At 36.3% G+C, this 25,346-nt stretch overlaps 1 protein-coding gene across 1 annotated transcript; it reads right to left on the bottom strand.

Annotated features, from left to right (window-relative positions):
- Positions 1–623: 623 nt before the first annotated feature.
- Positions 624–23,987, bottom strand: LOC146166521 (uncharacterized). Its single transcript, XM_083387574.1, is given in 7 exon segments — positions 624–996; positions 4,959–5,298; positions 11,574–11,947; positions 15,983–16,629; positions 18,564–19,290; positions 22,683–22,854; positions 22,857–23,987. Coding segments are annotated over 7 exon segments (3,762 nt in total). The 5' UTR covers positions 23,986–23,987.
- Positions 23,988–25,346: the final 1,359 nt, after the last annotated feature.

Here is a 25,346-nt window from a genome sequence, read left to right as displayed (position 1 = left end):
TAAACAACCTCCCAGTGCTAGCAGGGATTGTGCCAACTGACATAAGGCGAAAGGGAGCAACCTTTGCTCAATCGCGCAATGCACTTTTGTGGCCTGACCATCTACTGCACAGCAAAATCTCAGGCTGTGCGCAGGCAACGCGACTGAAGTCACGACACTCCTTTGTAACCGCAGCACAGTCATTCAAGAAAGCAATCCTTGATGGCAAAACTGCGTCAGAAAGGAAGGAGGAAACCTGGGAAGAAGAATGGTCAACAAACAAGACAAAGCTACACGCATCCATCTCCGCGGCTCGCTACCACGCCCCAGAGCTGTCGAGAACAGCGAATGTGAGACGCAACCACTTATTAACAGGAGTCGGCCGTTTTGCCTCCTCTATGTTTCAATGGGGCCTTGCCCCTTCCCCACTATGTGAGTGCGGAGCCACACAAACGGCAAGCCACATCGTGGAAGAATGTCCAAACTTTTCCTGTCCCGGTGGTTGGGCAGCGATATTGGCCGCAAAACCCTCTAACACGCAGTGGCTCACAAGCCACTGCCCAGATATCTAAGCAACACGAAAGAAGATGTGTTAAAATCGTTGCAGAAGTAAAATATATTTTTTTTGAATTTGGAACTAATCCTTAGACCGTTTTCACCATGGTTTCTTTACAATAAATTATTTTGTGTCTTTTAAGACTTCCTGCCTGGTTAAAACACTTTCCACAAGCTTTGCATTCAAACGGTTTTTCTCCTGTGTGAATAATTTTGTGTCTGTCGTGATCTGCTGACTGGCCAAAACTCTTGCCACATTCTTTGCAATTGTAAGGTTTTTCACCAGTGTGAATTCTTTCATGTTTTTTAAGACTTCCTGCCCGGGTAAAACACTTGGCACAAATCTGACATTTGTAAGGTCTTTCTCCAGTGTGAATTCTTTCATGATATTTAAGATCTCCAGTCTGGGTAAAACACCTGCCACAAACTTTGCACTCATATGGTCTTTCTCCAGTGTGAATTGGTTCGTAGTGTTCGAGTTTGTTCCAAAACGTTTCTCGCATACTTTGCATTTGTGTTTTTTGAAGTGAACTGTGGACAAATGTATATTAAGCTTACGACGCTTTTTGAACAACTTTTCGCAAATGTTGCATCGAAACTCTGTGTTGTTGTTTGTCATTTTGTTCTTCTTTGTTCGATTATTACTATTTAAGCCTACATCTTTCTTAGAAATGTCCATTTGATCCAAGTCACTTTGTTCTTCACAATCGGACTCTTCACTTACAGCTTTGTGTTCTTGTGATGACCAATCTATATCCGTGGCAACAGAATCGTCAGAAAATCCATCATCGCTCTCTTTTGTCTGTTCTGTCGTAACAAAATCGCTATGCTGGTTTGACATGTTTTAGTTTTATGTCGGAAAAGTATGAAGTAGCTCAATCATAATACGAAGCACTGTATATCCACTACCTTTTGCCAATGATCTTTCATATTTATTGATGCAACTAAATTAAATTTACTTTTTCTTATTTGTCCTAATTTTTATATACCTGTTCAGCGCAAATGTGTGGCCAGGCTATTGTTGTATAATGTTGCACAATTAACATGAAAAACTTTTGTCGTTTCCTAGTATCTTTCAATAGCGATTTGCTTTCTATCTTTAACCAAATTATTAGTTTATCAGTAACTTATAAAATAACAACGCAACAACACTAGAGATAGACTGATATATCGGTTTACGGGTAGACTTCTACCGATATATCGCTGTCGGTAAATGTAGGCCGATATTTTAGTACGAAATTATAATCTAATTTTTCCTCTACAACAAACAACTTACCCATTTTGTCATCATAAACATTTGAGTTTAAGCATCACGCCAAGTTAATCGGCAAATAATAGTTTAATATAATTGATAATTTAATAGAGGTATATAAAATAAAACGACGAGTTACTATACAATGTCGGTTATCGCCTAATTTTTAGCAAACTTACATAGCGTATCCTGTCCACAATTTACTAACGAGTGTTATTTTTTCAATACAAACGCACTTCAAAGAATTGAAATTACAAGTTCGCCGGTCCCCCAATAAAATTTGATTGAAACTTGATAATAATTAGACGAAGGTAGGAAATATTCACAATCACTCGCTAACCACAACGTCGTCTTAAAGGAAGTAATGCATTTTAAATAACCATTTAAGATGTTTACAGCGACATTATCTTGCAACGTTAGTATAAAGATATATGAACCAACTTTTAACGAGCTTTGCATGAAATTATATCTCTTCCAATTACTTTATATTAACGACCGTCGGATTAAAATAGCTATGGTTCTTACGATCTGAGAGTCAAACAACCTTAGCTTCCATACATTGTTTATAAGGCTTTACACAACTTAAAGCTACTAAAGTGCCTAACAATAAGAATTATAACGAACTATAAGAGAAATACCCAACCAATTCTCCAATTTATATTGGCTGGAATCAACTAGAAGTTAGATAGGCCTAATGAAAACCTGACTTCTATACAAATAAAGCATCGGCGTACCTAAAAAAGCCTTGCATTTTTTATCAGCTTCAAGTGTTGTATATTATTACTGGCTTGTAATAAATCATAAAACATAAAAAGATATATACTTTCTTATCATATATTTGCAGCAACCATTCATTTCACACTTACAGCATTTCCTTTATCCATATTTCTGATATATATTGACAGTAACTAGTCAGTACAGCATTGCATAGTAAACTCCACTCAGTCCCAAATCTAATATGAGGTTAAACACATTTGCTTGGTTGGTTTTAGCGGGTCGAATGACAAGATGCTTTCTGCTCAGGGAAACGAGAGCTAATTGTCCTGGCGCGGGGATTAACAAAGCGGCGAACACTGCACAGTAAGCCAGGATAACGACGGGTTCGATCCAAGCAACGCTGCTGCTAGCAGAGTGTTATTTATCACAGCTGCGAATGAGATTAGACGCTTGTACATTTGATGATGTGTTGATACAAAACAGATTTACTAGTTTTACACAATTATTAAACATTTTCAAATTAGAACACCGTGTTGTGTTGTTGAGCGAAAAAAAAATAGTAATAAGTTAAAGCGATGTATTTCGTATATTATCAAGGTACAAACAAAATATACATTTACTGAGGTTGGCAAACTGTGGCTCGCAGGCCATGCGACTCTTTTAGATAAAAGATTGATAAAGTTCTCTTACGCATATATTTATTATTACATCGTTACAAGACCGTAATTTTTTTTATATATAATTCCGCAACAAACTAGTTTATGCTGTGTTGTAGCATTTCAGTGTCGCTGCTTCAAAAAAAATTACGACGATGTTCGGCAGTTATAGTGACCTTAAATTTTTGGATATATATGCTACTGGCTTAATGTTTATCGAAAGTTTATAATTATTACACAATTTTGACGCAAAAGTGAGGAACTTGCATTCTATGTATCATGAGTTTAAACATCTGCATTAAATTAATTAAAGTATATATTTATGAAACCACGCGAGGGCTTTGAAGGCTTGAAGCAACAAATAAATTTTGAAACGTGTTATTTTACAGAGTTGGTTCTTTAAACGGAAAACTTAACGGAAACAACAGAAATCAGTATCCAGGTATATTTATTATCTTTAGTTTATTGCCGTAAATCTAGTTAAACAAAACTACCTTGACTCAGCGAGAAAATGAAAATCGTGTTGTGTTAAAGTTGTTACCAGTACAGTCGCACCCGGACGACGTAAAGATAAATTAAAGAGCTGAATAAACGTTATAACTAGGATTCAATATCCGAGAAAATTTAAATCTTTTTTGCCATTATTAAAATATTTGTAAGACTTGTATCACAACCTTACATTTTTGACATATTTAGCACTCAAATGTTTTTCTGTAATGTTAATTTCTGTGTGGTTTTAAATATGCAACTCTTTCTAAAACCTCAGATGCGTGTTGTTGAATAATCATTTTTATATATGCCCTTTAAAATGTAGCGTTTATAAAACACAAAATATATAATTTGTATTTTCCTTTACGCAACAAGATGGCTTAGATTTTAAAATGCGAAGGGCAAATGTCATGACAGCGTTTGAAACGGGTTACACATACAAATTATATACATCGATAATTACAAACGCTTTAACACCATTTCGATGAGAAAACTAACAAGATTAAATGAAGATTTCACGCTTTAAAGCAACTGTTTTAATGATAACTCTAAAGGCTCGGTGGGTAAAAAAACAAAGCATCCCGTTTTATTTAAAACAATAAACATACATCCTTATGAACTGGTCCGCCGTTTTTACTTTTGTTGAAGTAGCAAAGTCCAGCAGAGGAAGTTTGCCCCCAAAGCTTGCGAAATATTCACATTTCTAATGACAGATAAAATTTCAATTATTTACAATCATTGTTATGTTTTATATTGCAATATGTTTATTATAGAACTAAAAATAATTTTTAGGTATATTTTTGTAGGCTAAATGGACAAAACAACGCCAAACATTGTAGGTAGAGGGTATGGGAATGGGACCATTAATTTATTTAACACCATTTCGACGACAAAAAGATTAAGATTAAATAAATATTTTAAAACTTAGAGTCACTGCTTTAACGATAATAATAGCTCAAAATGTATATATGTACAGCTGGTAAAAAAATATAGAATTCTTCATTAATTTTGGGAATTTAATGCAGTCTTGTGAACTGGTCCTTCATTTAATTTTTGCTGAATTGGCAGAAAGTACAGCATATAAAGTTGCACATAAATATATGTTCGACGCTCGCGCATTTTCACATTTTCTTTATGTCACAAATATATTTTCAATTATTTACAACCATTGTGTTTCATTTTCTGTAAAGATGTAATGTGAAATTTCTATGTTTAATATAATACAAAAATGCTTTACACGTATATGTTTTTGTATGACTTAAAACTAATCGCAAGTTTTGTTTTTGAAGGATTTTTCTTTAGAGTGCCTTCTTTTATGTTTATTAAAATTGGATGTCTCGCTAAAACATTTTCCGCATTGTCTGCATTCGTAAGGTTTTTCTCCAGTGTGAGTTCTTTCATGATCTTTAAGATCTCCTGCCCGCATAAAACATTTTCCACAAACTTTGCATTTGTAAGGTTTTTCTCCAGTGTGTATTTTATTATGTTGGTTGAGACATGACGGTCGTGTGAAACATTTTCCACAATCTTTGCACTTGTAAGGTTTTTCTCCAGTGTGTATTTTATTATGTTGGTTGAGATGCCCGGCCCGGGAAAAACATTTGCCACAAACTTTGCACCCATACGGCCTTTCGCCAGTGTGGATTCTTTCATGAGGTTTTAAGGATTGAACATGACTAAAACATTTATAGCAATAAGCACATTTAAAGGGCTTTTCACCAGTGTGAATTCGCACGTGGTTTTTAAGAGCGGCAATTTGTCCAAAAAGTTTTCCACAAACTTTGCATTTGTGTTTCTTGAAGTGGAATCTAGACAAATGTGAGTTGAGCTCATGTCGCTTTTTGAACAACTTTTCGCAAATGTTGCATCGAAACTCGATGTTGTTGTTTGTAATTTTGTTCTTTGCTGAATTAACTTTACTCATATCCTTCTGGGGAATGTCTATTTGATCCAAGCCACTTGGTCCTTCACAATCAGAATCTTCACTTAGAGTTTGATGTTCTTCTGATGACCAATATGTTATCGTGGCAACAGAATCATCAGAAAATCCTTCATGGCTCTCTGTTTTTATCTGAGTCGTTGCATAATCACTTTGACGGTTTGACATGTTTTAACTTAAGTTCTGAAAAGTATCAAGTAGCTCATTAATAATACGAAGCACTGCATAACCACGACCTTGACAATAGTGTTTTGTATGATATACTTGATTTTGCTTATTGTTGCAACTAAGTTAAATTCCCCTTTTCTCATGTGGCTTAATTTTTATATAATTCTTCCAATTGAAAGTCCCAAATTTGTGAACAGACTATTAGGTTAAACGGTTAGATTTGGTGTTATGGGTTTATAGGGTTAGGGGGTTGAGGTTAAAGGGTTAGATTTAGTTTTCTGGGGTATAGAGGGCTAGTGGGTTGAGGTTAAAGGGTTAGATTTGGTGTTATGGGTTTAGAGGGTTAGTGGGTTGAGATTAAAGGGTTAGATTTGGAGTTCTGGGTTTTAGAGGGGTGAGGTTAAAGGGTTAGATTTGGTGTTATGGGTTTAGAGGGTTAGTGGGTTGAGATGAAAGAGTTAGATTTAGTTTTTTGGGTTAGTGGGTTGAGGATAAATGGTTAGATTTAGTGTTCTGGGTATTATAGAGTTAGTGGGTTAATTAGTTGGTTGAGGTTAAAGGGTTAGATTTAGTTTTATGGGGTATAGAGGGTTAGTGGGTTTAGGTTAAAGGGTTGGATTTAGTTTTCTGGGGTATAGAGGGTTAGTGGGTTGAGGTTAATGGGTTAGATTTAGTGTTATGGGTTTAGAGGGTTAGTGGGTTGAGGTTAAAGGGTTAGATTTAGTTTTGTGGGGTATAGAGGGTTAGTGGGTTGAGGTTAAAGGGTTAGATTTAGTTTTCTGGGGTATAGAGGGTTAGTTGGTTGAGGTTAAAGGGTTAGATTTAGTTTTGTGGGGTATAGAGGGTTAGTGGGTTGAGGTTAAATGGTTAGATTTAGTGTTCTGGGTATTATAGAGTTAGTGGGTTAATTAGTTGGTTGAGGTTAAAGGGTTAGATTTAGTTTTATGGAGTATAGAGGGTTAGTTGGTTGAGGTTAAAGGGTTAGATTTAGTTTTGTGGGTATAGAGGGTTAGTGGGTTGAGGTTAAAGGGTTCGATTTAGTGTTCTGGGTTTTATAGGGTTAGTGGGTTGAGGTTAAAGGGTTAGATTTAGTTTTCTGGGGTATGGAGGGTTAGGGGGTTGAGGTTAAAGGGTTAGATTTAGTGTTCTGGGTTTTATAGGGTTAGTGGGTTGAAGTTAAAGGGTTAGATTTAGTTTTCTGGGGTATGGAGGGTTAGGGGGTTGAGGTTAAAGGATTAGATTAAGTGTTCTGGGTTTTATAGGGTTAGTGGGTTGAGGTTAAAGGGTTGGATTTAGTTTTCTGGTGTATAGAGGGTTAGTGGGTTGAGGTTAAAGGGTTAGATTTAATGTTATGGGTTTAGAGGGTTAGTGGGTTGAGGTTAAAGGGTTAGATTTGGTTTTATGGGTTTAGAGGGTTAGTGGGTTGAGGTTAAAGGGTTAGATTTAGTTTTCTGGGGTATAGTGGGTTGAGGTTAAAGGGTTAGATTTGGTTTTATGGGTTTAGAGGGTTAGTGGGTTGAGGTTAAAGGGTTAGATTTAGTTTTCTGGGGTATAGAGGGTTAGTGGGTTGAGGTTAAAGGGTTAGATTTAGTGGTATGGGTTTAGAGGGTTAGTGGGTTGAGGTTAAAGGGTTAGATTTAGTGTTATGGGTTTAGAGGGTTAGTGGGTTGAGGTTAAAGGGTTAGATTTAGTGTTTTGGGTTTAGAGGGTTAGTGGGTTGAGGTTAAAGGGTTAGATTTAGTGTTATGGGTTTAGAGGGTTAGTGGGTTGAGGTTAAAGGGTGAGATTTGGTTTTATGGGTTTAAAGGGTTAGTGGGTTGAGGTTAAAGGGTTAGATTTAGTGGTATGGGTTTAGAGGGTTAGTGGAACCACTGTGCTAAGGTAAATGTAATGTGGATATGCTGACAAAGTTCAAAAGAATCGTGAAGATAAATCGAGACATTAATAACCAAAACTTAAGACAAAATGTTGAAATATATTTGAGTGATAAGATGACGTCTAATAAGAAATACAGAACCAAACCAAACGCGTGAATTAAATTGTTTAATCGCCTTAAATTCACAACCCGACCCAACTTAATTGTAAAGTTTATAACAATGCCTTAAACTAAATATTTTAACTCGCTAAATCACTAAATGTTATTTTTAGTGTTTTTGGTAACTCCCAAGAAGCCAAAACTATCTGAAACAGTGGACCTTAATTAATGCAACAGTTTACTTTAAAAATATGTTGCAATGCAGATTGCCCAAGTGCGATTTTTATTTCGCGTGTGCATGTGATTTCATACCAAGTTGTTATTGCTTTGTATTGCGCAGCGTAGACCAAGTAAAACAACAGCGTCTAAAGCGGAAACTCAACTGGTTGTGTTGTTTCTATCATGAAGGCGTTATACTTTAATTCCCTACCAATAAATATTGCTTTTCAACAAAGGAGCAATGCAGTACAATATGTTAAATGTTGTATTATTAGAAGAAACTGGACAAACAATCAGAAAGCGCATGAATGGACATAACAGTGACATAAGGCATGGACATATGGAGAAACCAGTCGGCGAACATTTTAACCAAGGATCACACAGTGTAAAAGACCTTAGAGTTTCGGTGATCAAAAAAGTAAGTAACGGCACCCAAGCGAGGCTCACAGTCGAACAAAACATAATTAAAACGTTCGATGCCATTAATGTGGGGCTCAATCGGGATTTGGGCTTTATGTCACACTACACCTCATAGCAGGCTGTACTACACCCATCGTACCTTGAAGCGCAGGCATCGTAGCATAATTGTTTTTGCGTCAGTAACACGCTTTTGCGAGCATGTGCCTGGATATGTTAGACGTCACCATTCTTATCGCCTTTTACTTGCGCCTGTGCTTTTACGTGCATTTTAATTGTTTTCATTTATGCTTTGACCTGATGAAGCACGGTTGTGCGAAAGCTTGTCGAGAATCAAATACAATTTGTCTTTATACAGTGCCACCTGATTTCTCTATTAAGGTTACTCATGGGCGTCGAAGTAAAGTTGTACACAAGAATGTTATAACAAAAAGGCCCAAGCAACACTTTACAACTTTGCGAATGTTGAGATTTTTTCAAATATAAATACTAGTTGTCGGCTAATTTTACAATATGCCCTAAACAACGCCATTTTAATTATTCTGTTCGTTATCATCGTGTGTTAAAATCAACTAACAACCTGTCGCTCTTGTATGACCCAAAAGACCCCGACAGTTTTACCTCGGGACGCTGGAGCACTGGAAGCAATCCAGACCTTGCTTTTGCGAGAGTGACTTCTGGACAAGCCCTTCCCGAACGACACGTCATCAGTCGGTTCCCTCGGTCACAGCACAGAGTTTCAATAACATCAATGGCCGGTCATTTAAAACCCACCCCAAGCAAACCTGTGAGACGGTGGAATTTCCGAAAGGCACGTTGGTTGCTCTACAACAAGGCAACACACCACATGGCAAAAACCTTGGCTAGCCCAGACTCGCAAGACCAAAATAAGGCCTATTACGCTTTCGCAGGAATGCTGACACGCGCGGCAAAACAGGAAATCCCGCGGGGATTCCGCAATAACTACGTCCCATGCTGGGACCAGGACTGCCAGGACCTGTATAGCCAGTTTAAACGCTCCAGCAATTTGGAAGAAACCAAATCAGCAGCCGATGAACTGGTAAACCACCTAGACCGAAAGCGCCAAGCTCGCTGGATCGAGACAGTAGAGTCCATCGACTTCATACACTCTAGCCGAAAGGCGTGGCTCACCATTAATCGACTCACGGGCCGTGGCAAGGCTGCTCCGGGCAAGTGTCATGTCACAGCAAACGCTATAGCTTCGCGTCTAGTGAAAAATGGTCGCAATGCCAAAATCCATCGGCAATCCAAGACAACTCTGGTAAAGAAACTATCAGAGCTTTGGAGATCACCGACTGCAGACGCAAACCTCTCTAGCGAGTTTACACCCGAAGAAGTCCGCAACGCCCTTCGGAAGCTAAAGTCCGGCAAAGCACCTGGCCCCGATCGCCTCCATCCAGAATTCCTCATACACATGGGGGACTCTGCAATCCATTGGCTTGCAAAGTTTCTCTCGTCGTGCATGAACCGGCTAAAAATTCCAAGGATATGGAGAAGAGTCCTTGTGATAGCCATACCCAAGCCAAACAAGCCAACCGACGATGCGAAGAGCTACCGCCTAATATCCCTGCTAAGCATCCCTTTCAAGATCCTTGAGCGAATCATACACTAACGATTAGAACCTGTCGTTGATCCCCAATTACCATCAGAGCAAGCAGGCTTCAGACGTGGTAGGTGCACATCAGACCAAGTCACCCTCCTGACGCAGGATATTGAAGACGGTTACCAAGCCAACAACAAAACAGGCGCTGTATTCTTAGACCTGACAGCTGTCTATGACACCATATGGTACCAGGGCCTAACCTACAAGCTCCTGAAAACCGTCCCTGACAAACGCATGGTACAGTTTATCATGGAACTGGTATCTAACAGGAGTTTCATTCTCCGTACCAGCGACGGCCAACAAAGTCGTTTAAGGCGGCTAAGAAATGGGGTCCCACAGGGTTCTGTGCTTGCACCGATGCTCTTCAACATATACATATATGACCTTCCCCAAACCACTGCCCGCAAATACTCATACGCAGATGACATCGCAATACTTACGTCAAGCCGGAGTTGGGAAACTGTCGAAAGTACTCTCATCAAGGATGTCGGCACACTCTCAACATACCTCGAAAAATGGAGACTGGTGCTGAGCGAAACAAAGTCTGTCGCTTCCGCCTTCCACTTAAACAACAGGGAAGCCTCCAGGGAGATACGCATCATATGTAACGGCTTCAACCTTCCCTTTGACCCGTGCCCAACCTACCTTGGAGTCAAACTGGACCGTTCCCTCACGTATCGAAAACACCTGGAGGGTTTGAGGAACAAGGTCTCATCCCGAGCAGCTCTAATTAGAAGACTCGCTGGCACAACATGGGGTTCCAGCAGCAATGTTTTGCGATCTACTGCACTCGCGCTTGTATACGCGCCAGCAGAATACTGTGCGGCCGAATGGTCCAGGAGTGCACACATCAAACTACTGGACGTGCCAATAAATAACTGCTTGCGGACCATCACTGGCTGTCTAACAGCGACCCCAGTAAACAACCTCCCAGTGCTAGCAGGGATTGTGCCAACTGACATAAGGCGAAAGGGAGCAACCTTTGCTCAATCGCGCAAGGCACTTTTGTGGCCTGACCATCTACTGCACAGCAAAATCTCAGGCTGTGCGCAGGCAACGCGACTGAAGTCACGACACTCCTTTGTAACCGCAGCACAGTCATTCAAGAAAGCAATTCTTGATGGCAAAACTGCGTCAGAAAGGAAGGAGGAAACCTGGGAAGAAGAATGGTCAACAAACAAGACAAAGCTACACGCATCCATCTCCGCGGCTCGCTACCACGCCCCAGAGCTGTCGAGAACAGCGAATGTGAGACGCAACCACTTATTAACAGGAGTCGGCCGTTTTGCCTCCTCTATGTTTCAATGGGGCCTTGCCCCTTCCCCACTATGTGAGTGCGGAGCCACACAAACGGCAAGCCACATCGTGGAAGAATGTCCAAACTTTTCCTGTCCCGGTGGTTGGGCAGCGATATTGGCCGCAAAACCCTCTAACACGCAGTGGCTCACAAGCCACTGCCCAGATATCTAAGCAACACGAAAGAAGATGTGTTAAAATCGTTGCAGAAGTAAAATATATTTTTTTTGAATTTGGAACTAATCCTTAGACCGTTTTCACCATGGTTTCTTTACAATAAATTATTTTGTGTCTTTTAAGACTTCCTGCCTGGTTAAAACACTTTCCACAAGCTTTGCATTCAAACGGTTTTTCTCCTGTGTGAATAATTTTGTGTCTGTCGTGATCTGCTGACTGGCCAAAACTCTTGCCACATTCTTTGCAATTGTAAGGTTTTTCACCAGTGTGAATTCTTTCATGTTTTTTAAGACTTCCTGCCCGGGTAAAACACTTGGCACAAATCTGACATTTGTAAGGTCTTTCTCCAGTGTGAATTCTTTCATGATATTTAAGATCTCCAGTCTGGGTAAAACACCTGCCACAAACTTTGCACTCATATGGTCTTTCTCCAGTGTGAATTGGTTCGTAGTGTTCGAGTTTGTTCCAAAACGTTTCTCGCATACTTTGCATTTGTGTTTTTTGAAGTGAACTGTGGACAAATGTATATTAAGCTTACGACGCTTTTTGAACAACTTTTCGCAAATGTTGCATCGAAACTCTGTGTTGTTGTTTGTCATTTTGTTCTTCTTTGTTCGATTATTACTATTTAAGCCTACATCTTTCTTAGAAATGTCCATTTGATCCAAGTCACTTTGTTCTTCACAATCGGACTCTTCACTTACAGCTTTGTGTTCTTGTGATGACCAATCTATATCCGTGGCAACAGAATCGTCAGAAAATCCATCATCGCTCTCTTTTGTCTGTTCTGTCGTAACAAAATCGCTATGCTGGTTTGACATGTTTTAGTTTTATGTCGGAAAAGTATGAAGTAGCTCAATCATAATACGAAGCACTGTATATCCACGACCTTTTGCCAATGATCTTTCATATTTATTGATGCAACTAAATTAAATTTACTTTTTCTTATTTGTCTTAATTTTTATATACCTGTTCAGCGCAAATGTGTGGCCAGGCTATTGTTGTATAATGTTGCACAATTAACATGAAAAATTTTTGTCGTTTCCTAGTATCTTTCAATAGCGATTTGCTTTCTATCTTCAACCAAATTCTTAGTTTATCAGTAACTTATAAAATAACAACGCAACAACACTAGAGATAGACTGATATATTGGTTTATCGGTAGACTTCTACCGATATATCGCTGTCGGTAAATGTAGGCCGATATTTTAGTACGAAATTATGATCTAATTTTTCCTCTACAACAAACAGCTTACCCATTTTGTCATCATAAACATTTGAGTTTAAGCATCACGCCAAGTTAATCGGCAAATAATAGTTTAATATAATTGATAATTTAATAGAGGTATATAAAATAAAACGACGAGTTACTATACAATGTCGGTTATCGCCTAATTTTTAGCAAACTTACATAGCGTATCCTGTCCACAATTTACTAACGAGTGTTATTTTTTCAATACAAACGCACTTCAAAGAATTGAAATTACAAGTTCGCCGGTCCCCCAATAAAATTTGATTGAAACTTGATAATAAATAGACGAAGGTAGGAAATATTCACAATCACTCGCTAACCACAACGTCGTCTTAAAGGAATTAATGCATTTTAAATAACCATTTAAGATGTTTACAGCGACATTATCTTGCAACGTTAGTATAAAGATATATGAACCAACTTTTAACGAGCTTTGCATGAAATTATATCTCTTCCAATTACTTTATATTAACGACCGTCGGATTAAAATAGCTATGGTTCTTACGATCTGAGAGTCAAACAACCTTAGCTTCCATACATTGTTTATAAGGCTTTACACAACTTAAAGCTACTAAAGTGCCTAACAATAATAATTATAACGAACTATAAGAGAAATACCCAACCAATTCTCCAATTTATATTGGCTGGAATCAACTAGAAGTTAGATAGGCCTAATGAAAACCTGACTTCTATACAAATAAAGCATCGGCGTACCTAAAAAAACCTTGCATTTTTTATCAGCTTCAAGTGTTGTATATTATTACTGGCTTGTAATAAAACATAAAACATAAACAGATATATACTTTCTTATCATATATTTGCAGCAACCATTCATTTCACACTTATAGCATTTCCTTTATCCATATTTCTGATGTATATTGACAGTAACTAGTCAGTACAGCATTGCATAGTAAACTCCACTCAGTCCCAAATCTAATATGAGGTTAAACACATGGGTTGGTTGGTTTATCGGGTCGAACGATAAGATGTTTCCTGCTCAGGGAAACGAGAGCTAATTGTCGTGGCGCGGGGATTAACAAAGCGGCAAACACTGCACAGTAAGCCAGGATAACGACGGGTTCGATCCAAGCAACGCTGCTGCTAGCAGAGTGTTATTTATCGCAGCTGCGAATGAGATTAGATGCTTGTACATTTGATGATGTGTTGATACAAAACAGATTTACCAGTTTTACACAATAATTAAACATTTTCAAATTAGAACACCGTGTTGTCTTGTTGAGCAAAAAAAAAATAGTAATAAGTTAAAGCGATGTATTTCGTATATTATCAAGGTACAAACAAAATATACATTTACTGAGGTTGGCAAACTGTGGCTCGCAGGCCATGCGACTCTTTTAGATAAAAGATTGATAAAGTTCTCTTACGCATATATTTATTATTACATCGTTACAAGACCGTAATGTTTTTTTTTTATATATAATTCCGCAACAAACTAGTTTATGCTGTGTTGTAGCATTTCAGTGTCGCTGCTTCAAAAAAAATTACGACGATGTTCGGCAGTTATAGTGACCTTAAACTTTTGGATATATATGCTACTGGCTTAATGTTTGTCGAAAGTTTATAATTATTACACAATTTTGACGCAAAAGTGAGGAACTTGCATTCTATGTATCATGAGTTTAAACATCTGCATTAAATTAATTAAAGTATTTATTTATGAAACCACGCGAGGGCTTTGAAGGCTTGAAGCAACAAAGAAATTTTAAAACGTGTTATTTTACAGAGTTGGTTCTTTAAACGGAAAACTTAACGGAAACAACAGAAATCAGTATCCAGGTATATTTATTATCTTAAGTTTATTGCCGTAAATCTAGTTAAACAAAACTACCTTGACTCAGCGAGAAAATGAAAATCGTGTTGTGTTAAAGTTGTTACCAGTACAGTCGCACCCGGACGACGTAAAGATAAATTAAAGAGCTGAATAAACGTTATAACTAGGATTCAATATCCGAGAAAATTTAAATCTTTTTTGCCATTATTAAAATATTTGTAAGACTTGTATTATAACCTTACATTTTTGACATATTTTGCACTTAAATGTTTTTCTGTAATGTTAATTTCTGTGTGGTTTTAAATATGCAACTCTTTCTAAAACCTCAGATGCGTGTTGTTGAATAATCATTTTTATATATGCCCTTTAAAATGTAGCGTTTATAAAACACAAAACATATAATTTGTATTTTCCTTTACGCAACAAGATGGCTTAGATTTTAAAATGCGAAGGGCAAATGTCATGACAGCGTTTGAAACGGGTTACACATACAAATTATATACATCGATAATACCAATGCTTTAACACCATTTCGATGAGAAAACTAACAAGATTAAATGAAGATTTCACGCTTTAAAGCAACTGTTTTAATGATAACTCTAAAGGCTCGGTGGGTAAAAAAACAAAGCATCCCGTTTTATTTAAAACAATAAACATACATCCTTATGAACTGGTCCGCCGTTTTTACTTTTGTTGAAGTGGCAAAGTCCAGCAGAGGAAGTTTGCCCCCAAAGCTTGCGAAATATTCACATTTCTAATGACAGATAAAATTTCAATTATTTACAATCATTGTTATGTTTTATATTGCAATATGTTTATTATAGAACTAAAAATAATTTTTAGGTATATTTTTGTAGGCTAAATGGACAAAACAACGCCAAACATTGTAGGTAGAGGGTATGGGAATGGGACCATTAATTTATTTAACACCATTTCGACGACAAAAAGATTAAGATTAAATAAATATTTTAAAACTTAAAGTCACTGCTTTAACGATAATAATAGCTCAAAATGTATATATGTACAGCTGGTAAAAAAATATAGAATTCTTCATTAATTTTGGGAATTTAATGCAGTCTTGTGAACTGGTCCTTCATTTAATTTTTGCTGAATTGGCAGAAAGTACAGCATATAAAGTTGCACATAAATATATGTTCGACGCTCGCGCATTTTCACATTTTCTTTATGTCACAAATATATTTTCAATTATTTACAACCATTGTGTTTCATTTTCTGTAATGATGTAATGTGCAATTTCTATGTTTAATATAATACAAAAATGCTTTACACGTATATGTTTTTGTATGATTTAAAACTAATCGCAAGTTTTGTTTTTGAAGGATTTTTCGTTAGAGTGCCTTCTTTTATGTTTATTAAAATTGGATGTCTCGCTAAAACATTTTCCGCGTTGTCTGCATTCGTAAGGTTTTTCTCCAGTGTGAGTTCTTTCATGATCTTTAAGATCTCCTGCCCGCATAAAACATTTTCCACAAACTTTGCATTTGTAAGGTTTTTCTCCAGTGTGTATTTTATTATGTTGGTTGAGACATGACGGTCGTGTGAAACATTTTCCACAATCTTTGCACTTGTAAGGTTTTTCTCCAGTGTGTATTTTATTATGTTGGTTGAGATGCCCGGCCCGGGAAAAACATTTGCCACAAACTTTGCACCCATACGGCCTTTCGCCAGTGTGGATTCTTTCATGAGGTTTTAAGGATTGAACATGACTAAAACATTTATAGCAATAAGCACATTTAAAGGGCTTTTCACCAGTGTGAATTCGCACGTGGTTTTTAAGAGCGGCAATTTGTCCAAAAAGTTTTCCACAAACTTTGCATTTGTGTTTCTTGAAGTGGAATCTAGACAAATGTGAGTTGAGCTCATGTCGCTTTTTGAACAACTTTTCGCAAATGTTGCATCGAAACTCGATGTTGTTGTTTGTAATTTTGTTCTTTGCTGAATTATCTTTACTCATATCCTTCTGGGGAATGTCTATTTGATCCAAGCCACTTGGTCCTTCACAATCAGAATCTTCACTTAGGGCTTGATGTTCTTCTGATGACCAATATGTTATCGTGGCAACAGAATCATCAGAAAATCCTTCATCGCTCTCTGTTTTTATCTGAGTCATTGCATCATCACTTTGACGGTTTGACATGTTTTAACTTAAGTTCTGAAAAGTATCAAGTAGCTCGTTAATAATACGAAGCACTGCATAACCACGACCTTGACAATAGTGTTTTGTATGATATACTTGATTTTGCTTATTGTTGCAACTAAGTTAAATTCCCCTTTTCTCATGTGGCTTAATTTTTATATAATTCTTCCAATTGAAAGTCCCAAATTTGTGAACAGACTATTAGGTTAAACGGTTAGATTTGGTGTTATGGGTTTATAGGGTTAGGGGTTGAGGTTAAAGGGTTAGATTTAGTTTTCTGGGGTATAGAGGGTTGGTGGGTCGAGGTTAAAGGGTTAGATTTAGTTTTCTGGTGTATAGAGGGTTAGTGGGTTGAGATTAAAGGGTTAGATTTGGTGTTATGGGTTTAGAGGGTTAGTGGGTTGAGATTAAAGGGTTAGATTTGGAGTTCTGGGTTTTAGAGGGGTGAGGTTAAAGGGTTAGATTTGGTGTTATGGGTTTAGAGGGTTAGTGGGTTGAGGATAAATGGTTAGATTTAGTGTTCTGGGTATTATAGAGTTAGTGGGTTAATTAGTTGGTTGAGGTTAAAGGGTTGGATTTAGTTTTATGTGTTTAGAGGGTTAGTGGGTTAAGTTTAAAGGGTTCGATTTAGTGTTCTGGGTAATATAGAGTTAGTGGGTTAAGGTTAAAGGGTTCGATTTAGTTGGTTGGGGTTAGATTTAGTTTTGTGGGGTATAGAGGGTTAGTGGGTTGAGGTTAAAGGGTTAGATTTAGTGTTCTGGGTTTTATAGGGTTAGTGGGTTGAGGTTAAAGGGTTAGATTTAGTTTTCTGGGGTATAGAGGGTTAGTGGGTTGAGGTTAAAGGGTTAGATTTAGTGTTATGGGTTTAGAGGGTTAGTGGGTTGAGGTTAAAGGGTTAGATTTGGTTTTATGGGTTTAAAGGGTTAGTGGGTTGAGGTTAAAGGGTTAGATTTGTTGTCATGGGTTTAAAGGGTTAGTGGGTTGAGGTTAAAGGGTTAGATTTAGTGGTATGGGTTTAGAGGGTTAGTGGAACCACTGTGCTAAGGTAAATGTAATGTGGATATGCTGACAAAGTTCAAAAGAATCGTGAAGATAAATCGAGACATTAATAACCAAAACTTAAGACAAAATGTTGAAATATATTTGAGTGATAAGATGACGTCTAATAAGAAATACAGAACCAAACCAAACGCGTGAATTAAATTGTTTAGTCGCCTTAAATTCACAACCCGACCAAACTTAATTGTAAAGGAGCCTTATCTGACTTTATAACAATGCCTAAAACTAAATATTTTAACTCGCTAAATCACTAAATGTTATTTTTAGTGTTTTTGGTAACTCCCAAGAAGCCAAAACTATCTGAAACAGTGGACCTTAATTAATGCAACAGTTTACTTTAAAAATATGTTGCACTGCAGATTGCTCAAGTGCGATTTTTATTTCGCGTGTGCATGTGATTTCATACCAAGTTGTTATTGCTTTGTATTGCGCAGCGTAGACCATGTAAAACAACAGCGTCTAAAGCGGAAACTCAACTGGTTGTGTTGTTTCTATCATGAAGGCGTTATATTTTAATTCCCTACCAATAAATAGTGCTTTTCAACAAAGGAGCAATGCAGTACAATATGCTAAATGTTGTATTATTAGAAGGTTACTTATGGGCGTCGAAGTAAAGTTGTACACAAGAATGTATTCACAAAAAGACCCAAGCAACACTTTACGACTTTGCGAATGTTGAAATTTCTTCAAATATAAATACTAGTTGTCGGCTAATTTTACAATATGCCCTAAACAACGCCATTTTAATTATTCTGTTCGTTATCTTCATGTGTTAAAATCGTTGCAGAAGTAAAATATATTTTTTTTGAATTTGGAACTAATCCTTAGACCGTTTTCACCATGGTTTCTTTACAATAAATTATTTTGTGTCTTTTAAGACTTCCTGCCTGGTTAAAACACTTTCCACAAGCTTTGCATTCAAACGGTTTTTCTCCTGTGTGAATAATTTTGTGTCTGTCGTGATCTGCTGACTGGCCAAAACTCTTGCCACATTCTTTGCAATTGTAAGGTTTTTCACCAGTGTGAATTCTTTCATGTTTTTTAAGACTTCCTGCCCGGGTAAAACACTTGGCACAAATCTGACATTTGTAAGGTCTTTCTCCAGTGTGAATTCTTTCATGATATTTAAGATCTCCAGTCTGGGTAAAACACCTGCCACAAACTCTGCACTCATATGGTCTTTCTCCAGGGTGAATTCGTTCGTGGTGTTCGAGTTTAAAAATTGTTCCAAAGCGTTTCTCGCAAACTTTGCATTTGTGTTTTTTAAGTGAAACTGTGGACAAATGTATATTGAGCTTACGACGCTTTTTGAACAACTTTTCGCAAATGTTGCATCGAAACTCTGTGTTGTTGTTTGTAATTTTGTTCTTCTTTGTTCGATTATTACTATTTAAGCCTACATCTTTCTTAGAAATGTCCATTTGATCCAAGTCACTTTGTTCTTCACAATCGGACTCTTTACTTACAGGTTGATGTTCTTGTGATGACCAATCTATATCCGTGGCAACAGAATCATCAGAAAATCCATCATCGCTCTCTTTTGTCTGTTCTGTCGTAACAAAATCGCTATGGTGGTTTGACATGTTTTAGTTTTATGTCGGAAAAGTATGAAGTAGCTCACTCATAATACGAAGCACTGTATATCCACGACCTTTTGCCAATGATCTTTCATATTTATTGATGCAACTAAATTAAATTTACTTTTTCTTATTTGTCTTAATTTTTATATACCTGTTCAGCGCAAATGTGTGGCCAGGCTATTGTTGTATAATGTTGCACAATTAACTGAAAAACTTTTGTCGTTTCCTAGAATCTTTCAATAGCGATTTGCTTTCTATCTTTAACCAAATTATTAGTTTATCAGTAACTTATAAAATAACAACGCAACAACTAGAGATAGACCGATATATCGGTTTACGGGTAGACTTCTACCGATATATCGCTGTCGGTAAATGTAGGCCGATATTTTAGTACGAAATTATAATCTAATTTTTCCTCTACAACAAACAACTTATTTGTTATCATAAACATTTGAGTTTAAGCATCACGCCAAGTAAATCGGCAAATAATAGTTTAATATAATTGATAATTTAATAGAGGTATATGAAATAAAACGACGAGATACTATACAATGTTGGTTATCGCCTAATTTTTAGCAAACTTACACAGCGTATTCTGTCCACAATTTACTAACGAGTGTTATTTTTTCAATACAAACGCACTTCAAAGAATTGAAATTACAAGTTCGCCGCTCCACCAATAAAATTTGATTGAAACTTGATAATAATTAGACGAAGGCAGGAAATATTCACAATCACTCGCTAACCACAACGTCGTCTTAAGGGAAGTAATGCATTTTAAATAACCATTTAAGATGTTTACAGCGACATTATCCAAACTTGCAACGTTAGTATAAAGATATATGAACCAAATTTTAACGAGCTTTGCATGAAATTATATCTCTTCCAATTGCTTTATATTAACCACCGTCGGATTAAAATAGCTATGGTTCTTACGATCTGAGAACATGCTTTAAACAACCTTAGCTTCCATACATTGTTTATAAGGCTTTACACAATTTAAAGCTACTAAAGTGCCTAACAATAAGAATTATAACGAACTATAAGAGAAATAATCAACCAATTATCAAATTTATATTGGCTGGAATCAACTAGAAGTTAGATAGGCCTAATGAAAACCTGACTTCTATACAAATAAAGCATCGGCGTACCTAAAAAAACCTTGCATTTTTCATCAGTTTCAAGTGTTCTATATTACTACTGGCTTGTAATAAAACTTAAAATACAAAAAATATATATACTTTCTTATCATATATTTGCAGCAACCATTCATTTCACACTTATAGCATTTCCTTTATCCATATTTCTGATATATATTGACAGTAACTAGTCAGTACAGCATTGCATAGTAAACTCCACTCAGTCCCAAATCTAATATGAGGTTAAACACATTTGCTTGGTTGGTTTTATCGGGTCGAACGATAAGATGTTTCCTGCTCAGGGAAACGAGAGCTAATTGTCCTGGCGCGGGGATTAACAAAGCGGCGAACACTGCACAGTAAGCCAGGATAACGACGGGTTCGATCCAAGCAACGCTGCTGCTAGCAGAGTGTTATTTATCACAGCTGCGAATGAGATTAGACGCTTGTACATTTGATGATGTGTTGATACAAAACAGATTTACTAGTTTTACACAATTATTAAACATTTTCAAATTAGAACACCGTGTTGTGTTGTTGAGCGAAAAAAAATAGTAATAAGTTAAAGCGATGTATTTCGTATATTATCAAGGTACAAACAAAATATACATTTACTGAGGTTGGCAAACTGTGGCTCGCAGGCCATACGACTCTTTTAGATAAAAGATTGATAAAGTTCTCTTACGCATATATTTATTATTACATCGTTACAAGACCGTAATTTTTTTTTATATATAATTCCGCAACAAACTAGTTTATGCTGTGTTGTAGCATTTCAGTGTCGCTGCTTCAAAAAAAATTAAGACGATGTTCGGCAGTTATAGTGACCTTAAACTTTTGGATATATATGCTACTGGCTTAATGTTTGTCTAAAGTTTATAATTATTACACAATTTTGACGCAAAAGTGAGGAACTTGCATTCTATGTATCATGAGTTTAAACATCTGCATTAAATTAATTAAAGTATTTATTTATGAAAACACGCGAGGGCTTTGAAGGCTTGAAGCAACAATGAAATTTTGAAACGTGTTATTTTACAGAGTTGGTTCTTTAAACGGAAAACTTAACGGAAACAACAGAAATCAGTATCCAGGTATATTTATTATCTTAAGTTTATTGCCGTAAATCTAGTTAAACAAAACTACCTTGACTCAGCGAGAAAATGAAAATCGTGTTGTGTTAAAGTTGTTACCAGTACAGTCGCACCCGGACGACGTAAAGATAAATTAAAGAGCTGAATAAACGTTGTAACTAGGATTCAATATCCGAGAAAATTTAAATCTTTTTTGCCATTATTAAAATATTTGTAAGACTTGTATTATAACCTTACATTTTTGACATATTTTGCACTTAAATGTTTTTCTGTAATGTTAATTTCTGTGTGGTTTTAAATATGCAACTCTTTCTAAAACCTCAGATGCGTGTTGTTGAATAATCATTTTATATATGCCCTTTAAAATGTAGCGTTTATAAAACACAAAACATATAATTTGTATTTTCCTTTACGCAACAAGATGGCTTAGATTTTAAAATGCGAAGGGCAAATGTCATGACAGCGTTTGAAACGGGTTACACATACAAATTATATACATCGATAATTACAAACGCTTTAACACCATTTCGATGAGAAAACTAACAAGATTAAATGAAGATTTCACGCTTTAAAGCAACTGTTTTAATGATAACTCTAAAGGCTCGGTGGGTAAAAAAACAAAGCATCCCGTTTTATTTAAAACAATAAACATACATCCTTATGAACTGGTCCGCCGTTTTTACTTTTGTTGAAGTAGCAAAGTCCAGCAGAGGAAGTTTGCCCTCAAGCTTGCGAAATATTCACATTTCTAATGACAGATAAAATTTCAATTATTTACAATCATTGTTATGTTTTATATTGCAATGTGTTTATTATAGAACTAAACATTTTTCGGTATATTTTTGTTTTGTCTTTCCAAACATTGTAGGGAAAGAGTATGGGAATGGGACCATTAATTTTTTTAACATCATTTCGACGACAAAAAGATTAAGATTGAATAAATATTCTAAAACTTAAAGTCACTGCTTTAACGATATCAATAGCTCAAAATGTATAGATGTATTGTACAGTTGGTAAAAAAATATAAATATGTAATGTGCAATTTCTATGTTTAATATAATACAAAAATGCTTTACACGTATATGTTTTGTATGATTTAAAACTAGTCGCAAGTTTTGTTTTTAAAGGATTTATCTTTAGAGTGCCTTCTTTTATGTTTATTGAAATTGGATGTCTGCCTAAAACATTTTCCGCATTGTCTGCATTCGTAAGGTTTTTCTCCAGTGTGAATTATTTCATGACTTTTAAGATGTATTCTCTGGGTAAAACATTTTCCGCATTGTCTGCATTCGTAAGGTTTTTCTCCAGTGTGAATCCTTCATGACTTTTAAGATTTATTCTCTGGGTAAAACATTTTCCGCATTGTCTGCATTCGTGAGGTTTTTCTCCAGTGTGAATTCTTTCATGATCTTTAAGATGTCCTGCCTCACTAAAACACTTTCCACATTGTTTGCATTCGTAAGGTTTTTCACCAGTGTGATTTCTTTCATGACTTTTAAGATGTATTCTCTGGGTAAAACATTTTCCGCATTGTCTGCATTCGTGAGGTTTTTCTCCAGTGTGAGTTCTTTCATGATCTTTAAGATCTCCTGCCCGCATAAAACATTTTCCACAAACTTTGCATTTGTAAGGTTTTTCTCCAGTGTGTATTTTATTATGTTGGTTGAGATGCCCGGCCTGGGTAAAACATTTTCCACAAACTTTGCACCCATATGGTCTTTCCCCAGTATGAATTCGTTCGTGAGCTTTCAAGATGTGAGCACGATTGAAACATTTATCGCAATATGCACATTTAAAGGGCTTTTCACCAGTGTGTATTTTATTATGTTGGTTGAGACATGACGGTCGTGTGAAACATTTTCCACAATCTTTACACTTGTAAGGTTTTTCTCCAGTGTGTATTTTATTATGTTGGTTGAGATGCCCGGCCTGGGTAAAACATTTTCCACAAACTTTGCACCCATATGGTCTTTCCCCAGTATGAATTCGTTCGTGAGCTTTCAAGATGTGAGCACGATTGAAACATTTATCGCAATATGCACATTTAAAGGGCTTTTCACCAGTGTGAGTACGCACGTGGTTTTTAAGAGTGGCTATTTGTCCAAAAAGTTTTCCACAAACTTTGCATTTGTGTTTCTTGAAGTGGAGTCTAGACAAATGTTCATTGAGCTCATGTCGCTTTTTGAACAACTTTTCGCAAATGTTGCATCGAAACTCGATGTTGTTGTTTGTAATTTTGTTCTTTGCTGAATTATCTTTACTCATATCCTTCTGGAGAGTGTCTTTTTGATCCAAGCCACTTGGTACTTCACAATCAGAATCTTCACTTAGAGCTTGATGTTCTTCTGATGACCAATATGTTATCGTGGCAATAGAATCATCAGAAAATCCTTCATCGCTCTCTGTTTTTAACTGATTCTTAACAAAATCACTTTGGTGGTTTGACATGCTTTAACTTAAGTTCTGAAAAGTATCAAGTAGCTCATTAACAAGACGAAGCACTGCATAACCACGACCTTGACAATAGTGTTTTGTATGATATACTTGATTTTGATTATTGTTGCAACTAAGTTAAATTCCCCTTTTCTCATGTGGCTTAATTTTTATATAATTCTTCCAAATGAAAGTCCCAAATTTGTGAACAGACTATTATTGTTTAGTTGCGCGATTTACGTGAAAAACGCTTATCGAATCTTTTCATAGCAAATTTCTTCTTAATCACTAAACGCTTGGTTTATCATTAACTAATAAAATAACAACGCAACAACATCAGGAAAAAAACACATCTAATATTGCAACAAAACTAACAGCGGTGGAAAAATAATTGCATCTGTTGAAACTTGTACGATATTTTTTTCTACTTTAAAACTTAAATTCATGAGAAAATATTCTATTAAAATTACAACATCTGTGAGCTTACATACGTAAAATATACTATTAAAAAGATTACACTGAACTTTTCAATCTGAGGCATTGTGATTATTTGACTGTATTAATGACGTTAATTGTTTTTTTTTTTAAATTATTTTTTAAATTGTTATAAAGCAATAAATATATACATATCAATTAACCCTTGTTATGGTTCGCTTAAAAATCGCTTCACCCAAATGATTATTTCAATTTTTAGGTCGCTATTTGTAACGGTTTATTTTAGGAGAGCAACTTACAAGTAAAAGTAACATTTCCTCGGAATCAACTAAATTTACATGATCGTGGTTTAAATGTGCTTGGATCTCACTTAAACAACTTGTATTGTCGCCCAGCGATGATTTCTGATCTGCTCTTTGATAGTTTCAGTATCATTTAATCCAGGGGTGCTTAAACTGGGGACCATGTACCCCCTGGGGGTCAGTGAACTAGTTTTAGGGGGTCCATGAAAGCCTAATTAAAACCTAGTGTATACTTGTAATTAAAGTGATTAATTTTCAAAAGAAAATACTTTAGTTAAAAATTAAACGGTTTTGCACTAAATGTATAGTTAGACTCCAATTAACTTTCACATTTTTCGGCGGAAATAGAGTCATGAAATCTATTTGTATTGTGACGTCAATTTATCCGGGCTCCATGCAAAGCAAAAAAAAAATTTAGGGGTCCGGGGTAAAAAAGTTTAAGAACCCCTGATTTAATCTGACGCTAATTTTGCAACGAATACTAAACTTACTTGTGATGCCTCATTCAGGTGTGTTACAAGGCGACCCAAGAGCTTGGTGTTGTGCACAGGAAACAAAATGATACTTTGCCTGTGGTGAGGGAAGCAAATAGTTAACCTACCCATATTCGTAAAAATGTGATTTAATAAAAAATTTAAA

Source organism: Ascidiella aspersa, chromosome 1 (assembly GCF_963924565.1).
Source record: "Ascidiella aspersa chromosome 1, kaAscAspe10.2, whole genome shotgun sequence".
Classification (NCBI taxonomy): Eukaryota; Metazoa; Chordata; class Ascidiacea; order Phlebobranchia; family Ascidiidae; genus Ascidiella; species Ascidiella aspersa.
Note: the sequence above shows the minus strand (reverse complement) of the source record. Positions and strands in the feature narration are given on the sequence as shown.